An 18,379-nucleotide genomic window follows, 5' to 3' on the forward strand; every position below is an offset into this window, starting at 1 on the left:
ACTCGTACGTGCGATTGTTGAAAAATCTAGCGATCGAGCGTCCAGATCAGAGCGAGACTTGATCAGTTCCTAGCTTAAAGTTTCTAGCTTACGTACGTAGAGGGTAGGGATAATCGTGTGGCTCCTGCTCCTAGTTGGACCCCGTCCACTGCTTTTTCTAAAGTAGCAGCAAAAGTAACTTTCTCTTGCCATGGCCGGCCCGCCCCAACTGGCCACGCATAAAACAAGGTGCTGCCTGTTGCGCCACGGTTTTGGACCGCGACGTACGTCTTTGTTTCTACCTGAAACTAAAATTAAAACCAAGGAATGCTTGCTCCCCTGTTTGATCTGTGGTTCATATACTAACGTACGAGACCAACTAATATCCCATGGTTCTGGTTAATTTCAAAAGAAAAACAATGGGCGTATTAGCATTTCTTTTCTTGTCGGGAATCCGTACCAAAATTCCTCCCATGATTGCATTCTCTCGTTAAACAAAACAAGCAAACACGGTGGACCTCCTGGGAATTATCTCCCTTCTACTATTAGCATCTCACTCTGATCATTTTATTGTTTTTATAAGCCCCCTCAAATAAGATAAGCATAGCAATAGGAGATTAGGAGGAGGAGGGCCTTAAAAAAATGGAAGCCGACAACGTAATGCACCTATTGATTTTGACTCGGCCCACAGCAAAGCAAACCAACCAACCACTCGTCGGCGGCAGGAAGGAAGAGGAAGTTTCCGACCTAACTCCACCGTCGGCCGCCGCGCCCACAGAGATATTTCAAGGAAGAACCCCAAATGACACGCCAGCCAAATAAACAACAGTCATCCGTCCCCGTCCTCGGCTTCCCCACGCGCAAAAGTCCAAGCCGGCCAGTCGCCATCCATTCTGCCCACCCACCGCAGACGCGCCTATAAACGCCCGCTCCCGGAGCACCCAGAGCCCACCACCGTATACCCGAAGTCCCCTTCTTCGGTTCTTCCTTTCCCACCCACAAAAGGCAGAGACGATCGTCGTCGTTGGGAGGATGAGCAGCGCGGCCATGGCGCAGGCGGGGCTGAACCCGGACGCGCCGATGTTCATCCCGGCGGCCTTCAGGCGGGTGGAGGACTACTCGCCGCAGTGGTGGGAACTCGTCAACTCCACCGCATGGTTCCGCAACCACGCCTTGCAGAACCCCCAGGAACACCGGGTGGAAGCCAAGGTAGAAGAAGACGAGCACGACGACATCGCCGCGCTCCTCCCCGACGACCTGCTCCACGACGCCGCCGACCTCTTCCTCTACTCCCCGCCGCCACTACCGCCGCAGCCGCAGCACCAGCCCGATCTGCTCCACCGCTACGGACCAGCCGCCGGTACGCTGCTCTAAATTAGAGGAATACACTTCTCTGCTGATCTAGCCCATCTCTTCCTCCTCCTCGATCGAATTACGAATCAAGGTCTGACAACCGGAGTTGCGCTGTGAATTTTAATTCCAGGGTTCGGCGGCCACGGCATGGACGCGGTGGCGCTCCGGGCGCAGCTGAGCGTGGTCAACTCGCCCAGGGACACGCAGCCCAGCTGGCACGCCCAGAAGCCGGCGCAGCAGCAGCTCGTCGGCGGCGGCAACCGCCAGTGGCGCTAACTACAGCCAAAAGAGCCCCTCGCCTTTGCCTTCGCTGCTGCTGCTCTGTACTTTCTCTAGTGTAACCTTAAGTTCAGTTCAGTCTAGACTGTCTCTCTTCCTCTGCTTCTGTTGTTTATACAGCTAAAAAAATGAAGGGAAGAAGAAAATACTGCAGCCTGCAGGAACTTGCATAGTTCTTCCCCCTTGTACTAGCTACCTCCCCTGTTCAGGAATGTTTTAGAAAAAAAGGAAATGGCAAAATAGAATCATGTGTGCTGAATTCTCCCTTTGTTGGTGTGACTTGGGCATGGGAGTTGAGATGGCAATGGAGTGAGTCTGTTGCCAGGCCAATTCCACAAGTAGTGCCTCCGCTTTTCTTCTTCCTTTGCTTCTGATTTCCCTTTTCGCAAACTGCTTCACCATTAAAATGAATGATGGTGCTGAATTTGTGTCTTTTTACAACCAAGAGCTTGAAATGGAAGTAATTGATCAAGGAAGGTTGTGTAGTGATTTCGAGTTCGTGCCTAGTTCTTGAAAAGGGATGATGAATCTTGCAAGTCTGCTATAGACATCGCTGCAAAAGGGAAGAGATGCCACTGCAAAAGGGAAATGAAGGCTCTATTGGATTGATCATGACTGACACAGCATTTCGAGGAAATGGTATTTGGAGACATCACCATCAGTTGACCAAAGCTCTATGCATCTTCTATAATAAGGCGTAGCAGGCAGATGATGGCAGCCAGAGACTGCTTCAGATGAACAGGCTAATTTCTTCCTGCGGGAGGCGTTTACAGTCTGCACAGATCCCCAATAAACACTTTCTGCATTCTTCAGGTTACCTTTCAGTTTCAGGCCTCTCCCTTGAAACGAAGAACATACCAGATTTCGAAGTACAGCCATGCTAGCTTAAATCATGCAGGCAACACCATCTTCCATTAACTAAGCAGTTTAAGATGCAACCAGAGCTGAAGAGAATTTTAGTCCATGCTTTTCGCAAAAAAAAAGAAAAGAATTTTAGTCCATGCAGCAGTCGATCTTTCAATTGTCAAATTCAACAGTGAAGCCACGATCGGTACTATGTCCAGGCTATTGAAAATGAAATGGGTACCAGGTTTGAGTTTGAATGGGTTAGTGGTCTGTATCTGCGGACGAGAAAAACGAATTCAGCAAGTCCTTGCTCAAGGAATTGTACCCAAGTGTCGCTGTTCAAAGTATTCTATGCACGCATAGATAATACCGATAAAATATGGAAATTTCGCTGCTTGACAATACCAAGCAGCATATATAGACTAGGAAAATATGACCGCCAGTTATTAGCTACTCCTTCCGATCCGTATTACTTGTCGAAATATTACATGTATCTAGATGCTTTTTAAGCATAGATACATCCAATTTGGGCAAATTTGAGACAATTAATATGGATCGGAGGGGTAGTATCTTCGGTGGATGGTAACAGAAACAGCAACAGCATTTTATGAGTAGGGTGCATGAAGTCATAATTTGCATATAGAACAGATGGCCGTCACAGACCTCACGACAGTGATACAATACCTCCAAGGCATTGACACTAGCTAACCTGTGCCCTTCAAAGCACGACATCTCTCTCAAATACATGTCACACGGTCACACTCGTCCAACCCATAGCTATTAGCTTCGCTTGTGTGACACAACTGACTTTGGTCACTTTCACTTAGGTTGCCTAAAACGCGAAAAAAGATTACATGGCACATCACCATAACACAACACACAAAAAGGCAAATAGCATCTCATGGTTTACTATGCTGATCATACCAGGATGAGCAGTTGCATTTTACAGGACCTCAAAAATGGGCTGGACGGGAAAAAGTCTCCCTCACTATATGTGATCAAGCATATGAAAATAGAGTCAGGCAACCAGGGTACTTCAACACACCATTCTGATTCTCCGGGTTACACAGGCAGCTACATTAACAGTACGATAGTTAGACAGTATGACTCACTGTTCGAGCAATAAGAGGACGGGGCTGATCAACTGCGTGGTAATATATCCCAGACTTATATTTGCTTGTAGAACAGGACATATGCTTGGTCATGCAAGACCTGGTTCACATTGACAGGTGAGACATTGTTGTCATCGAATCGAAGCCACTGCCCATCAGCATGCTTCGCATCAGCAGTGTAGTGCCCCCTGGACGGTCCGGTCCCATGGTGAGTGATGGTTGCAACGAGCTCATATCTTCTACCCTGCATGACATGAAAGCAAGATGTTAGATCAACTGAATGAAGCATATCCGAGAAAAAAACAGTTCAAATTGCTATTGTCAATGTTAGATCAACTGAATGAAGCATTCTTTGCATCAGCAGTGTAGAACAGGACATATTCTCCCTCTATGTTAAGTGCACATAAATTTGCGTCTGATGCATCAGAACATACTGATGCAGTAAGAAAAGGGTTTTATAAACATAAACACGAGCTTAAAGATACTACTAAACCTGTGTGTAACGGAATCAGGTTAAACAAGCCTAGGTTGTTTCTATGGAAGGAAGTACAAAGATAAAGCATTCCCTAAATCACTGATCAAATAGTAGATACAACAACTATATTGGGATAGATTTATAAAAGCATATTCAGAAAATTAGCACCTCTGATGATGGCGAGCTTAGCAGATCACGATTGAGAACAAGCTCAAGAGGGAAGTGGAGTGGCTTGTAGAGTTTATTGCACCCAAAATTTCCATAACTGAACCTCTTCAGGTGTAGTATCATTATCTTTGAAAGTGTGTGGATCTTGACTAATTTTCTAGCTGTCACCACTCCAGCCTGCAAGGTCAAGTTTGGACGTTTGGTCAATGACAACTGTAACTTATTACGAAAAGATAAAAGTAACACTATAAATTTTATAAAAGAGAATCATGAAACTGTAACAAAGAGATGGATAACAGAACACAGAAAGAAGTACAATTCAACCACCTAAATCAACTTGTAGCAACAACAACAAAAGAAGTGGCAACCAGAACAACTAGCTTGGCAGTGTACAAATGCATCATAAATCAATGAGGTTACAGCAAAATAGATGGTGTCACTTGTATGTTAAATAATAACCTTCAGAATGATGTAATCATTCTCCTACGAATTAAGTAGTTACAAACTTCGAAAATCTAGCTACTGACACTAATTTTAATAAGAACCTTTCCAGCAGCTGTTCTGTATCCTTCCAAAGACTCGGGAGAGGAAAACATATGAAGCGCATCGTCAAGTGTCTGAACAGCATCTGGGCATATATCAAGATGGAGCAGCAGGAATGGCTGAACTGTGGCAGACGGTTTTTTACCTGATTAATTCAGAAGGAACATACAACATAAGGAGCACAGAAAAGTGCATATAACTGAACCTGCTTTACAAAGGTTTTAAACTAAGACAATTTGCCCAACAACACTAATCATAATTTCACATTCCAGAGCGAAATCAAATTCTCAAGCAGGATTTATGACAGCAACTTTTTATGACAAATAAATATTCCCTCCGTTCCAAAATTCTTGTCGAAATCTTACATGTATCTAGACACTTTTTAAGAATAGATACATCCATTTTTGAGCAAATTTGAGACAAGAATTATGGAACGGAGGGAGTAGTTATTAACATTGTGAAATGCAAAGGTAAGAAAATATGTTTTTTTTCCTTGACAGTTGACAACAATAATGCGTCTCAAGAAACTTCATTTACAGACAAGCTAAGGTACTAGTATTTTCACCGGAAACATGAGAAAGGCACATACCAAGAAACTGCAGTTTTCTCAGAGAATCATCATTGTTACTAGATCAAAGTTGGATAAGAACAATTATTTATCAGCACAAAAGGCAGTTACCTGCAGCTTTAACCGTGCTTTGTAGCTGGCCTCCAAAAATAGCACTTAGTTCGGAGGGAACAAAACTCTGTGTTCTCATAATTGCAGATTTGTTCTTCCTTCCCACGGTCTCCCAGGCATCATCATCAGAAGAAGAAACAACCATACCTTCCTTTGAATTTAAACCATTGCCGTTAAGCTTCAACAGTTCATCATGCATTCTATCCATGGCAAAACTTAAAAACTCTTGCGCATCTTCTTGCCTGCAGAAATGCATAGCATCATAAACGGAACATGAATTTTCATTGCAAGGTTAATAAAAGCATAATACTGATATCTAAAGTAATACAAAGCTGACGGAGAGCATTGCTTATAACTTCAATGATAAATTGGTTTCCTGTAAAGGACAAACGACATATAGACATATATGATAGAACTAACAGGATCAGCTAAATATGCACCAACATCCATGTCTCACTAGACTTATGCTAAAGAAATAGGCACGAACATGAAAAAAGAGAGATTGCCATCATCAACCAGTACTCAGAACAGTCAAATAATCAGCATTCACAGTTTCGTGAATTTTGGTTCAAAAACTAGTAATAACAAAGAACAGCATCAACAAGAACTTGCCTTGGTCGAGCAAATGTTCCTGCCGGCACATCTGGAGTAAAATTTCTCAGAACTTGATCAAACATGGCAGGATTAACTGCTTTTCCAGATACCATAATAACCTTCTCATTTTTATTCATAGCGGACCCATCAAGTACATCCAATTGAGATATCAGCTCAACAAACGCATATAAAGTAGGGTAGCCAGCCTAAGATGAAGTGGTAGTCAGAACAAAACTAATGGAATAAGCACAGACAGAACATGAAACTGAGCAGTACCTTGGGTATATTCCGAGTCCTCAGGTCCTGTAAAAGCTGAACAAAAGGCGAGCATGAAAGAAAAGCCTGCAAGGTCGCATTCAGAAAGCATATATTTCCTGTATTCTTCAAACCATGAGGAAGCAATGGTTTGTTCTGAAAGGTTTCCTTATTTAAGCTTGTGACGGACTCGTCTGCTGAAGCTGCAATAATAGGTGCATCAACACTAGTGCTTCCATTCTCAGTTACTACCATAGCTGAACTGCTGCTTTGTGTGTCTTTTATTCCATCAAGGGTCACCTCTGGCCTTTCAAGTGGTGTCGAACTGCTAACATTATTGACAGGCACACCAGAGGAAACCACAGTTTCAGTCTTCTTAGCCTTATTGACAGGCCCAGCTTTAGGAACCGTAGCTTCAGTCTTCTTTGCATTGTTGACAGGCCCAGCTGAAGGAACCATAGCTCCAGTTTTCTTTACATTGTTGACAGGCCCAGCTGAAGGAACCGTAGTTCCAGTCTTCTTCATATTGTTGACAGGCCCAACTGAAGGAACCGTAGCTCCAGTCTGTGTTACATTGTTGACAGGCTCAGCAGAAGTAGCCGTAGCTTCAGTCTTCTTTACATTGTTGACAGGCCCAGCTGAAGCAATACTAGCTTCAGCCTTCTTCGCATTCTTGAGAACACCATTATTAGCAGAAACATTGGCAGGGGGAGATCCATTGAACAGCACGGGCCCACCATTTGGTAAGCTAGATGTTACGGTTTCCTTTTTATCACTGCATGTGTCACCCTTTGCAACTTTGTTCTGGCCATAGGTTGATTTTGGAGGATGAACAGTGCCTTTAGCAACAGGGTTTGATACTTTCTCTAAGCTGAGGGCAGAAAAATTCAGCGATCCAAACTGGATCTCAGGTATTTCCAATTCCTTCTCCACACTTTCAGTATTACTAGTACCAGGCTGCCCCTGGAACAACTTGGTCTCGTCCTCCGTGAAGGACCCAAACAAAACAACCTGCATTACAAAGAAAAACTATGATGAGAACAAAGGAACGCCTGTAAAACTTTGAACGTTAACACAGCTGGTGGCGCATCCAAACCGCAACTGCATCAAGATATATCTGTATCAGGATTGCTCACACACACACGCACAAAATGATAACTGTATTGGTAACCTTTTCCATATAAATTCCAGGAGGGACCATCTGGGTTTAAGGAAATTTTAAGCTGCAGCTCTAAGTCCAGTTTGATCCCTCACACTGCTACCCATACCTTCCGGGGAACAACATCTTAAGCTGTTAAGCACAGGCCACCTACTCAAGCCCTACTACTAGTTCTATGGCATCTAGTGGCCGCAAGTACGCTTCGCAGCTCACACGCAGTCAGTCAGTAGCATTACATCAGCATGGAAGCTAGCTAGTACACTCCAAAGCCGCATCGACCCACCCACCCACCCCACAACCATCAACCGCCCCAGCAGGCTTCAATGCGCCGCAGAACAGCAGCAGAATCACGCGGATGAATCGATCAGTCAATGTCAATCAAACGAGAGTGTGGCGGGTTGAGACTGCTGCTGCTACCTTGTCGGCGCCGCTCATCTCCGCTGCGGTGGAGATACAGGGGTTGTTGTTGCGCTGCGGCGGCGGCGGCGGGCAGGAGACATCAAAAGGCCGAGCCGGGGCGGCGGGGCTGGGGGTTGCCGGCGGCCGCGCTGCCCACCCTGCCGGCCACAGGGACGGCGCGGCGCGGGAGAGGAGGGGGAGCTGGGTCTGATCGCCGGGGCGCGGGTTCGGCCGGCGGCGGAGGCGAGGGCGTAGGGTTTGGATTCGGCGTGGTTTAGGCGTCGGGGAGGAGAGAGAGAGAGAAGGGGTGGGGGGGTTGGGATTTGGGAAGGAAGGAGGCGTGCGTGCGTGTGTCTATCGGTCTCTGCGGGCGGGCGACTTTCTGGTGGGCCGGGCTGAGGTGTTTTTACTTGGACTCGTTGCGGGCCGTGCCGTGCGGTTTTTATCCGTGCTATTCGAATTCTTTTTCTTATGGTAATGGTAATTTATATTCTGTTGAAAAAACATTTATCGTGTGACATGGAAATTCAACGGTTGATATGGCGCAGCAACATTCTACACAGAAACAATAACGTTGTAGCGAAGTAGTACTACTATGTCTTTTTTTCTTTTTTTTTAGAAGAGTACATTTTTGGTCCTCAATTGCACTGGAGTTTACAACTGGTTTTTGGTCAGTCCCTCGCTTGGTATATAGTTTTCGTCGGTCTTCCCGATCCAGTCGGTTTTGATGACTCCATGTGATGCGGTACTGCTTAGAACTTTGCCACGTAGGATGCCACGCTGGCGCATGGTTGTTTTCATACCAACTGTACCGCCGCGGTGCCGGTCAGGCCGACCATGTCACGAACCGTGACGTACCTGGGCCACTTGACACTAGCGACGCCCAGCCCAGAAGGAGCACCCGTCCCAGAAAGGGCATCATCCGAGATTTATGAAGCCCAAGCCCTTTTCGGTGACGTCTTTGACTAGCTACTTAGCCGTCTTCGTCCAAGATTTGCGTGTTGTCGATGAACGGAACTCTCTCAAGCACAAGCATGCTCTCATGTAATTCTCTCCTCCTCCCCCGAATTCATCCTTCTTCTCAGTGAATTCGTGTATCTCATCTATATACCGTCAGCGTACAACAGAAGTGGCAACACGGCGGACGCGTATGTTGACAACTCGTCGAGGAAGCCATGCGCGCCGCGTCGCTCGTTGACTCCAGGGAAGCCTATGGTTACGATTCGACGGGAGAGAGAGGGGTAGAGATAGAGAGAGATTAGACATACTAACTCCGATCTTAAATTCTTGTTGTGGTTCTACTTCTATTTGAACTAGAATTTAGGATCAAAGGGAGTGGAACTTACCTCCCGCTGGTATAAAAACGGCAAGTTACTAGTGTAGCATCCTACGTGGCAATGTTAGGCAAAACCGCGCCACGTGGAGTCAAACCACTTCATGCCGATTGGATTAGGAGGAACGGACCAAAACTATCTGATTTTGTCAATTGAGAAACTAAATGTTTATGAATTATGAATACGAGTTTAGTGGCTACTTTTTAAACCTTCTGTGTCAATTGAGTGATCAAAAAGATACTTTTCTCGCAACTTCTTTTGTCGTGGCTATAGTTTCATAGCTTAAGTTCTGGGTCTTTCATTTCCGACGGAAATCGTAGTACTAAGTTTATTTTCTTGAGAGGAAGTACTTTTGAAAGGGGATTTTGCGAGGAACTACTAGTTAGTTATAGATGTATTGTGCTCTCGTCTAAAAAAAAGGTAAAGATGCATTGTGCTCGCTAATATGCATGTCTGGCCCAACCCTCCTTTTCTCTCTCATCAGGCACGCCTAAACTGCCGTGTGTCAACGGATCTTAGGGTGGGTTTAGTTGGCGCCCAAACTTGCCGTGCAAAATATTTGGTCTTCGCTTGGTTGGTTGTCAAAAATTGGTTTCCTACGAAACTGACTCCCTTGCCTCACAATCTTTCACAACTTTTGCCAAAATTTGGCCAACATGGGCCAAGAAACCTCTAACTAGATTTTTGGTTAGCCAATTGTCAGTAAGAATTGGTAAGCTATGAATTGGCATGAACAAAAGACAACCTTAGCTCCCTCTTCGCTGAGCCATCAGGCCGTCCATATACAATGACTTCCATTGAATTTTGCCTGCGTTTGTTCCGCAATGTGTTATTCTCAGCAGCTAAAGTAGTAATTAGTTGGTAATAGTCATGACCCATGAGTTAAAAATTTAGAAATTTATTACATATGCTGAGAACTCACAGAGAACATTGAAGTTTGAGCTCTAAATCCTAGATCCTCTGAATACATGTTTCCTCATGGACCTCTAATCTGTCTCCCAGGAAAACAAAAAAAATCCGCCAACCAGAATAGCAACACACTCCATGGACACCATGTAGAACACCCAACGTTGTTCAGGTCCGAGGTTGATATACATCTTAACCATGAAATTAGTTACCGAAATCAGCATCGCAATACCAAGTAGAATACATATCGTCACATTGACCTGCATGACAAAAATGGCAAACATGGCAAAAATGTTATCAAGGTAGCAATGAAATAAACAGATACACAGCGTGTCAACTACTATAACAGGCATACTTTAAAATAAGTGGGCATACGACACTTGGCATCAACCTAAACACATCGAACTCACAATCGTTATGTAAAGTACTACTCAACATATGGCTCGTGAATAAAACATTGCTACCTTGATAAACACATCGAACTAACAATAGTTTTATTCATCAAAATCTGATACAATCACGTGAAGCTTCTCCTTCCCTTGGAACGGTCAACCGAACAACCAGCGAACAAGAAGAAGAGATAGGTCATTCAAGATTAAAAATCTTACACAATTGCCTGGTGAGGGAGTTCGGCGGCGACGTCTCGCAGGCACACCCACCTTCACCTGCCCCGTGTCGTAGCCGCTGCTCCTGCTCAGGCACCTCCGAAAGGCTTCAGCATTCTGAAGTACAAGTACCAACATATCAACAATACCAACCAAAAGGAAAATGCAAACTGTTGACAATATGAACATTATGCAGGGTTATAACTGTTTGAAAATGAATTCCACACAAGACTGCATAAATTCTTAGAGCAAATCTAATGCTTATTCCGCCATAATCCAACTACATTACAATATTGTTTTCAATTGTTCACACAACACTGAACATAGATGATGAACAAAGCAAACGCAAGAAAAATTGCAAGTACAAGCCTCCAAAGTGCATCACCGAAGAACTAGATAAAAGATCCTTATTAGCATTACCTTGGATTTCCGTACCTGCTTCACTTGACCTGCAAATCAACAAAAGGAAGATTAAAACAAACCGTGTGCAGCCAAGAGGGGATTAGGGTTCAGAAATTCCAAATCCTGGGTTTCCAATAAATGGTGAAAAGTGGGGAGGCAAGCACAGGATAAAGAGGGGAGGGAATTTTTGACAGGCACTCCTGGGGAAACCACGGCTTCAGTCTTCTTAGCATTATTGACAGGCCCAGCTAAAGGGACCATAGCTTCAGTTTTCTCTACATTGTTGACAGGAATTGTAACTCCAGTCTTCTTTACATTGTTGACAGGCCCAGTTGAACCAACCATAGCTCCAGTCTTCTTACTGTTGACAGGCCCAGCTGAAGGAACCGTAGCTCCAGTCTGTGTTACATTGTTGACAGGCTCGGCTGAAATAGCCGTAGCTTCAGTCTTCTTTACATTGTTGACAGGCCCAGCTGAAGCAACACTAGCTTCGGCCTTCTTTACTTTCTTGAGAACAGCATTATTAGAAGAAACATTGGCAGGGGGAGATCCATTGAACAGCACAGGCCCACCATGTGTCACCCTTTGCAACTTTGTTCTGGCCATAGGTTGATTTTGGAGGATGAACAGCGCCTTCAGTAACAGGATTCAATACTTCCTCTAAGCTGAGGACAGAAAACTTCAGCGACCCAAACTGGATCACAGGTAATTCACGTGCTTTCTCCACGCTTTCAGTATTACTTATACCAGGCTGCCCCTGGAACAACTTGGTCTCGTCCTCCGTGAAGGACCCAAACAAAACAACCTGCAGTACAAGATAAACTATGATGAGAACAAAGAACTTTAAGTAATAGCATAGCTTGTGGTACAACCAAACAGCAGCTGCATCAAGATATCCTTGTCCCCCCCCCCCCCCCACCCCAACAACACACAAACAGAACTGCAGAGGCACAGACTCTAAATCCTTTCTATACAAATTTTAAGGAGGGAGGCGTCTTTTTTTTTCCATCCGCCTATCAACATGACGGCCGCACTCCATTCAAAAGACATAAACGGAGCACAAAGTGTTACAGTAATGTAAAAAGCAGAAATAAGACTAGAAACTACAGGTCTCTTAGAAAGCAGTAAAAGGAGAACGAGAAAATAACCCCCTCAGCTGAACCAATCAGCCGACCCCGCGCCACGCGCCCCAAACATTCCAGCGAAGTTTCGCAAACATTCATTCATCAATATACATCACACGAATAAAACGTCAGAAGATTTGCTAGCACATCCCAGTGCCTCGCCAGTCTTGAACATCAACACAGCCTTCTTAACATCACAGAACTGTATAAGCACAGACTCTAGATCCTTTCTATACAAATTTTAAGGAGGGGGGCGTCTGGGTTTAAGAAAATATCAAGCTTCAGCTCTAAATCCAATTTGATACCCTTGTACTCAGCATACCTTCCTTCCAAGCAACAACAGCATAAGTACAGACCACCAATCCAACCCCCAAAATTCCTTCCGGACCCTACTACCGGTGCTATGTAATCTAGTAGCCACAAGTAGGCTTCACAGCTTGCTCACGCACGCACGCAGTCAGTAGCATACATCAGCATGGCTGCTAGCTACTACGCCCTCCCCAACCATCAACACCCCACCATGCTTCTGCGCCGCAGCACAGCAGCAGCAGCAGAAGCAGCGACAGGAACCAGAATCACGCGGATGAATCAATTCAGTGAATGTCAAACGAGAGGGGGCGGATGGATACTGCTACTACCTTGTCGGTGCCGCTCATCTCCGCTGCGGTGGAGAGACGTCGGGCTGCGCGGGGGTTGTTGAGCTGGGGAAAAAGGGACGGCGCGTGGCGGCGCGCGTGAGGAGGAGGGGGGCGCTGGGTTTGATCGCCGGGACGCGGGTTCGACCGGCGGCGGAGGCTAGGCCGGAGGGTTTGGATTCGGCGTGGTTTAGAAGTGGGAAGGGGGTTTTGGGATTTGGGGAGGAAGGGGGAGTGCGTGAGTGTGTGCCTGGGTGTGTATCTGTCTATTTTATATTTTATCGGTCTATTTTTTTAAGTTAACTGTACGAGAAGTCCTTTTATTGGGTGAGATTTCAGTTTAGTTATATATAAATTGGACTTGGTGGTGATTGCCACGGACGCCGTACGTTAACTTCATTAAATTTACATGAGTATGCCACCGTGCCTCCTCCTGTACGTCCCGATGCGAAACCCCCTCCCTTCGTGTAAAAAAAACATCACTCTTGTCTTCCTGACCAGCGCTCGCCGCCTCCTCCGACCGCTGCTTCTCCTCCCTCCGCCGCAAGCCTCGCGTCTCGTTCTGCACGCCGCGGCCGGCTTCCTCCTCTGCGAGCGCCGTCTCCGCCGACAAAGATCTATGGACGTCCGTCTTCCTCCACTGCGCATGCCGTCATGGAGACTGGATCCGCCGTCGCCATGGATAATAAACGGTTTGAGAGAGAGTCGATGAACCAGTCCATCGTGAAGATGAGGTGGACGAGCTGTGGAGATGAGAGAGAGGCGACAAGGCGACGTGTCTCTGAAGTCGCTCACGCACGCGAAAGTCAACCATGGCCGCCGAGGCAGCAACAGCAGAAGAGACGCCGCATGAAGCGGCGGCGGCCCTCGCGAGCTCGCTGCAGCCGCACATGGCCTTGGCCTTCTTTGCGTTGTTTGCGTGCACCGTGGCAAAATCGGCAGAATCGGAGTGTCGCCCCTCTTCCATGACCACGCCCCATTCCCTCTTCCCCAACCACGGCGTGCCCCGGTTGTCCTGTCTCTAGAGGCGAAGCACCGCAGCTAACGAGGCGCAGTCCGGCGAAATCCAGGCAGAGACAAGGAGATGTGGGGTCAGTGAGGACAGAACGATCCACTGACTTGTGCTTCACCTCTCGTGAGCTCCTCATTACCACTTTTAAAAACTTAAGTTAACATGTTTTTTAATTTTTTTTCTTCGTAACAACGCACGGCGCTTTTTGATATATATATATATATATATATATATGAAACCGCATATTTGATTCCTAATTTTACTTGAACCGTTCACCGGAGGTCCCGGTCTGGTTTAAGCGCCGCTGACTGTCCCACGTGTCTCGTTGACAACGGACACATCGACAACTGGGTCCAACAAAGAGTAACCGTTGGCCTGAAGTTTTAGCAGAAAGCACCCTGACTTTTGTAGAAAGAGGTGGCGCTTCTCGCAGTCGAACTCCCCCCTCCGCTCGTGTTGTTCTTCGCCACGAGGAACCACCGCTGCAGGAGCGACGACGACAGGGCGGGAGCGGGCGTGCTGGGCTTTTTATTAGGACGGGCGCGGGTAGTGGACGGGAACTTGGCCGGAGTCGTCGAGGGCACCGGGGGAGGGCAGCCTAGGATGCTGGGGTCAGATTTCTCAGAGGCCTGCGAGGCTGCGACTGCGGTAGCTGCGCGTAGGAGCTGTGGCTGTGGACAAGGGTTTGGCCAGGGTCTTCGGCAGCGCATGCTAGAGCTTGCTGCCGAGGTGAACACTGCCCAAGCATGAGCAGCCAAGCAAGCACCTCCCGGCCTAAAGAATCTTGCGGCTAGGTAAATTAGGAGAGGGCCACAAAATTAGAAGAGATAATTTTTTAGGAGGCTTTTTGTGATAATATTACCTACGTGGCAGTGGAAATCAAATTAGGACCTCGCGTGAGCGGTACAAGTAAAATTAGAACCCAATCATGCAGTTTCATAAATATAAGACTAAACTGACACCTCACCAATAATAGTAGGACTTCCCGTGCATTTAACTCTTTTAGGGGGATTTTTTTTGAGGGGGTGTGTCTATCGGTCTCTATGCGGGCGGGCGAGTTGTGGATTTGGTGGGCTGGACTGAGGGGTTTATGGCATGGGTTATTCAAAATATTTTTATCAGGTTTTTTTATCGGGTGTTCTGCTCGGCCTATTCGACATCTTTTTTTTCTTTATATATTGTAATTTATTTATTTTTCAATTTTTTATTTATCGGGTGACATGGAAGTTCAACGGTTTAGATGGTGCATCGAAACACTGTACACAGAAACATTTCAGCAAAGTATTATTCATCTACCTATCGTAGTATGTTTTTAGAAGTATATTTTGATTGCATGGAAGTTTATAAATGGTTCGTGAACACGTCTTAGTATACTCCTTTTCTGATCAATCAGGCCATTTAACGGGATTTTTGCCCAATGCCACACTTGCGGCTGGACGATTTTATACTGCGGGGACAGGTCGGCAAGTACGGAAGATCCTGCCCCTGCCGCACGGCGGTGTTCGTGGGCAACATCCTATACTAGACCAAGTTGAAGGAGCTTCACGACGCCTGCGAGGAGATCGACCCCGTGGCGAATCACATGAAGGCTTTGCCACACACATACACACGACAATGGCAAAACTCACCAAGCCCTGGTGCATGTTTATCTTTACATATGCTGAGAACTCAGGGAGAACACCATATAAGTTTGAGGTCTAAATCCTCCATCATCCGAATACATGTCAAATCGGGAAACATGACTTCTATTCTGTCTCCCACAAAAACAAATATCCGCCAACCCAAACAGCAACACACTCCATGCACACCATGTAGAAGACCGAAGGATGTTCAGGTCCGAGATTGATATACATCTTAACCATGAAATTAGTTACAGAAATCAACATCGCAATACCAAGTAAAATACGAATCGTCACATTAACCTGCATGGCAAAAATGACAAAACTGTTGAAATAAACAGATACATAGCCTGTCAACTACTATAACAGGCATACTTTAAAGAGTAAAATGCACCAGAGGTCCTAATTCTTTCGCAAAGGTGTCAAGTTAGTCTTAAATCTTTTGAAATGCACATTTAGGTCACAATAGTATCTTAAGTGGTTCATCACAGGTCTTTCTGGTGTATGCGCCCCTCTGACCGTATGACGTGGCTATTTGACTAATGCCACCTAAGATCGGACTCACACGCCATGTATACATGGATTCAAAACTTACAAAAAAAACCTTCAACTAAGGTTCTTCCATTTCGTGGGCCCTAGCAGGACATCCGGCGGGAGGGTTTTCTGTAAAGTTTCACCCTGTCAACTACTATAATAGGCATACTTTAAAATAAGTAGGCATACGACACTTGGCATCAACCCAAACACAGTGAACTCACAATGGTTATGTGAAGTACTACTCATCATATGGCTCGTGAATAAAACACTAGTACAGTGCCCGTGCGTTGCCATGGTCTTTTAAACATGTGCACGCGAAAATTTATGTTTATACAAAACATAACAATATAATTGAACATTCAATCAAAATGATCTCGGGGCCGATGCTAGCAGCCGCATCCACGGACATGGCACCCAGTCCACGCCGCTCGCCGGCCGTGGCTGGCGTCAGAGCACGCGGTGGCGCAGCGCACGAGGAACCGTGCGGCGGTGTATAGCGCCGATCAACCCTGGACCCCTTTGCTCATCTCTTGCACGATGATCTAATCCGGCGCCGACGCGTATCGAGAGCGGTCACCACAGGGAGGTGTTGCGCGGGTAGATGAGTCGGCGGTGGCGGCCCGGGAAGGCAGCGCTGTGGGAATATGAAAAGGAAGGTTCGATGGAGTGTAAGGAGACACGGAAAATCAGAACATGCACGGAAATTGATGCACGGCGGACGACGACGAAGGAAACCTTCCTGCTTTTATTATTATTAGGGAGGGATAGATAGATAGATTGCTACCTTGATGAACACATCCAACTAACAATAGTTTTATTCATGAGCCATGTGTTGAGTGTCAGTTAATGCATCATGTATCGAACTAGCGAAAAAAAGAGACTTTTAAATCAGCATCCACATTCGTTCGATATAGTCATTAGTTTGGTAAAGCTAGTGTCTTATTACCTCTAACCAAGTATAACAATCCCCTCCAATTGTTTAAGGTATAAAAGGATTATTTGCACTGAATGCCAATTGTAATTTCAAAAAAAAAGGAAACGATGATATTTTATCGAAAATCTGTTACAATCCCACGGAGCATCTCCGAAGAAACAACAGCAAACAAGAATAAGAGGTAGGTCGGTCAGGATTTTAAATCTTACACAGTTTCCTGGTGCGGGATTTTGGTGGCGGCGTCTCGCAGGCACATCAACCTTGACCTGCCCCGCTTCATAGCCGCTGCTTCTGCTGAGGCACCTCCGAGCTTCGCCATTCTGAAGTAGAAGTAACATCGCATGAACGATACCGACCAAAAAGAATGATGCCGAGAAGAAAACAGTAGAGTGGACGAGGAGAATCGTTTGTTACCTCTGTTTCAGCTCTCATCTCCTGTTCCTCGTCTAACAACCTGACCTGCAAAACCAATTCCAAATAAGAGTCCGTGTGGAAGTTAATATTCAGCTCCAAGGAATTGAATTGAAGTCCAGTTCCAAATCTGTCAGAATATTGAGACGGGATGCAATTCAAATCCTGTTTGTTTATATGTACATGTAATTTGCACCTGAAATTCAAGGGAAGCAGCCAATTTATATCTTGTTTGGATGGACAAAGTGTTGAATTACAAATGGAATTGTTGGGAGTATGAACATTATGCAGGGTTATAAGTGTTTGAAAATGAATTCCACACAAGGACTGCATGTATATATTCTTTGAGCAAATATCTCCTGTGTATGCCTGTGCTCATGATCACTAAAATTGCGTGGTTCCCTTGGTCTCCTCCCCCCGTGAATATATGCTTGCATAGCAACAATAGTTCTAAAATAAGTTTCTACCAACACAAGACCTTCTTCAGTTCTTCTCCTCCTTTTATTTTCTTCAGTCATGCATGAATGCAAATCTAATGCTTGTTCTGCCACGATCCAGCTACATTAGAATATTTTTTTTATTGTTCACGCAACATTGTGACATAGATGATGAACAAAGCAAAAGCAAACTTTTCCTGCAAATACCAGCCTCCGAAGTGCATCACAGGAAAAACTAGAGAAAATCTCATCAATTAGTATTACCTTGGATTGCCCTGCCTGGAACCGAGCCTGCTTCGATTTCTGCTTTCTTTTCTGTCGACGAAATTTGGAGCTTGAGGAAAAAAAGTAAGCTCTGGCCCTCCCGGATAAAAGGAACGTGTGTAGTTTTGGATTCGGAGAAGGATCAAGGATACAAACTCCTACTTGTATTCGTGTATAGTTTTGGAACGTGTTACTCCCTCAATTTGTATTTTGAACGCAAATACAAGTAGTCTTACTTGTTACTCCCTCTATTTCTGTTTTGATACGAAGTGTCCAGATTTTTACAAATATATACTGGTGAATAATTCCGTATACCCC

General features: G+C 45.5%; 3 protein-coding genes across 4 annotated transcripts; 1 reads left to right on the forward strand and 2 right to left on the reverse strand.

Annotated features, from left to right (window-relative positions):
* The first annotated feature begins 909 nt into the window (after positions 1–909).
* On the forward strand, positions 910–1,870 carry LOC100824266 (protein EARLY RESPONSIVE TO DEHYDRATION 15). Its single transcript, XM_003562467.3, has 2 exons — positions 910–1,339; positions 1,463–1,870. The coding sequence occupies exons 1-2, from the start codon at positions 1,012–1,014 to the stop codon at positions 1,606–1,608; spliced, it is 474 nt and encodes a 157-aa protein (XP_003562515.1). The 5' UTR covers positions 910–1,011; the 3' UTR covers positions 1,609–1,870.
* A 1,449-nt stretch (positions 1,871–3,319) lies between these two features.
* LOC100823958 (ubiquitin carboxyl-terminal hydrolase 24) lies at positions 3,320–13,084 on the reverse strand. The gene is given in 10 exon segments (XM_010236134.3): positions 3,320–3,813; positions 4,213–4,389; positions 4,758–4,900; positions 5,435–5,676; positions 6,047–6,234; positions 6,305–6,955; positions 10,336–10,341; positions 11,281–11,665; positions 11,667–11,893; positions 12,851–13,084. Coding segments are annotated over 10 exon segments (2,226 nt in total). The 5' UTR covers positions 12,869–13,084; the 3' UTR covers positions 3,320–3,624.
* A 2,365-nt stretch (positions 13,085–15,449) lies between these two features.
* Positions 15,450–18,329, reverse strand: LOC112269886. Of its 2 annotated transcripts, XR_002962113.1 has the most exons (4): positions 18,062–18,329; positions 17,364–17,408; positions 17,159–17,269; positions 16,360–16,649 (listed from the first exon to the last, which is right to left on the reverse strand). XR_002962113.1 is itself a non-coding variant. In XM_024457349.1 (3 exons), the coding sequence occupies exons 1-3, from the start codon at positions 17,379–17,381 to the stop codon at positions 15,605–15,607; spliced, it is 306 nt and encodes a 101-aa protein (XP_024313117.1). In that variant the 5' UTR covers positions 17,382–17,625; the 3' UTR covers positions 15,450–15,604. The 2 variants fall into 2 exon arrangements, 1 of the variants encoding a protein (XP_024313117.1); XM_024457349.1 differs by lacking the exons at positions 16,360–16,649; positions 18,062–18,329 and adding an exon at positions 15,450–15,781 and having other exon boundaries at positions 17,364–17,625.
* Positions 18,330–18,379: the final 50 nt, after the last annotated feature.

Source organism: Brachypodium distachyon, chromosome 1 (assembly GCF_000005505.3).
Source record: "Brachypodium distachyon strain Bd21 chromosome 1, Brachypodium_distachyon_v3.0, whole genome shotgun sequence".
Lineage (NCBI taxonomy): Eukaryota > Viridiplantae > Streptophyta > Magnoliopsida > Poales > Poaceae > Brachypodium > Brachypodium distachyon.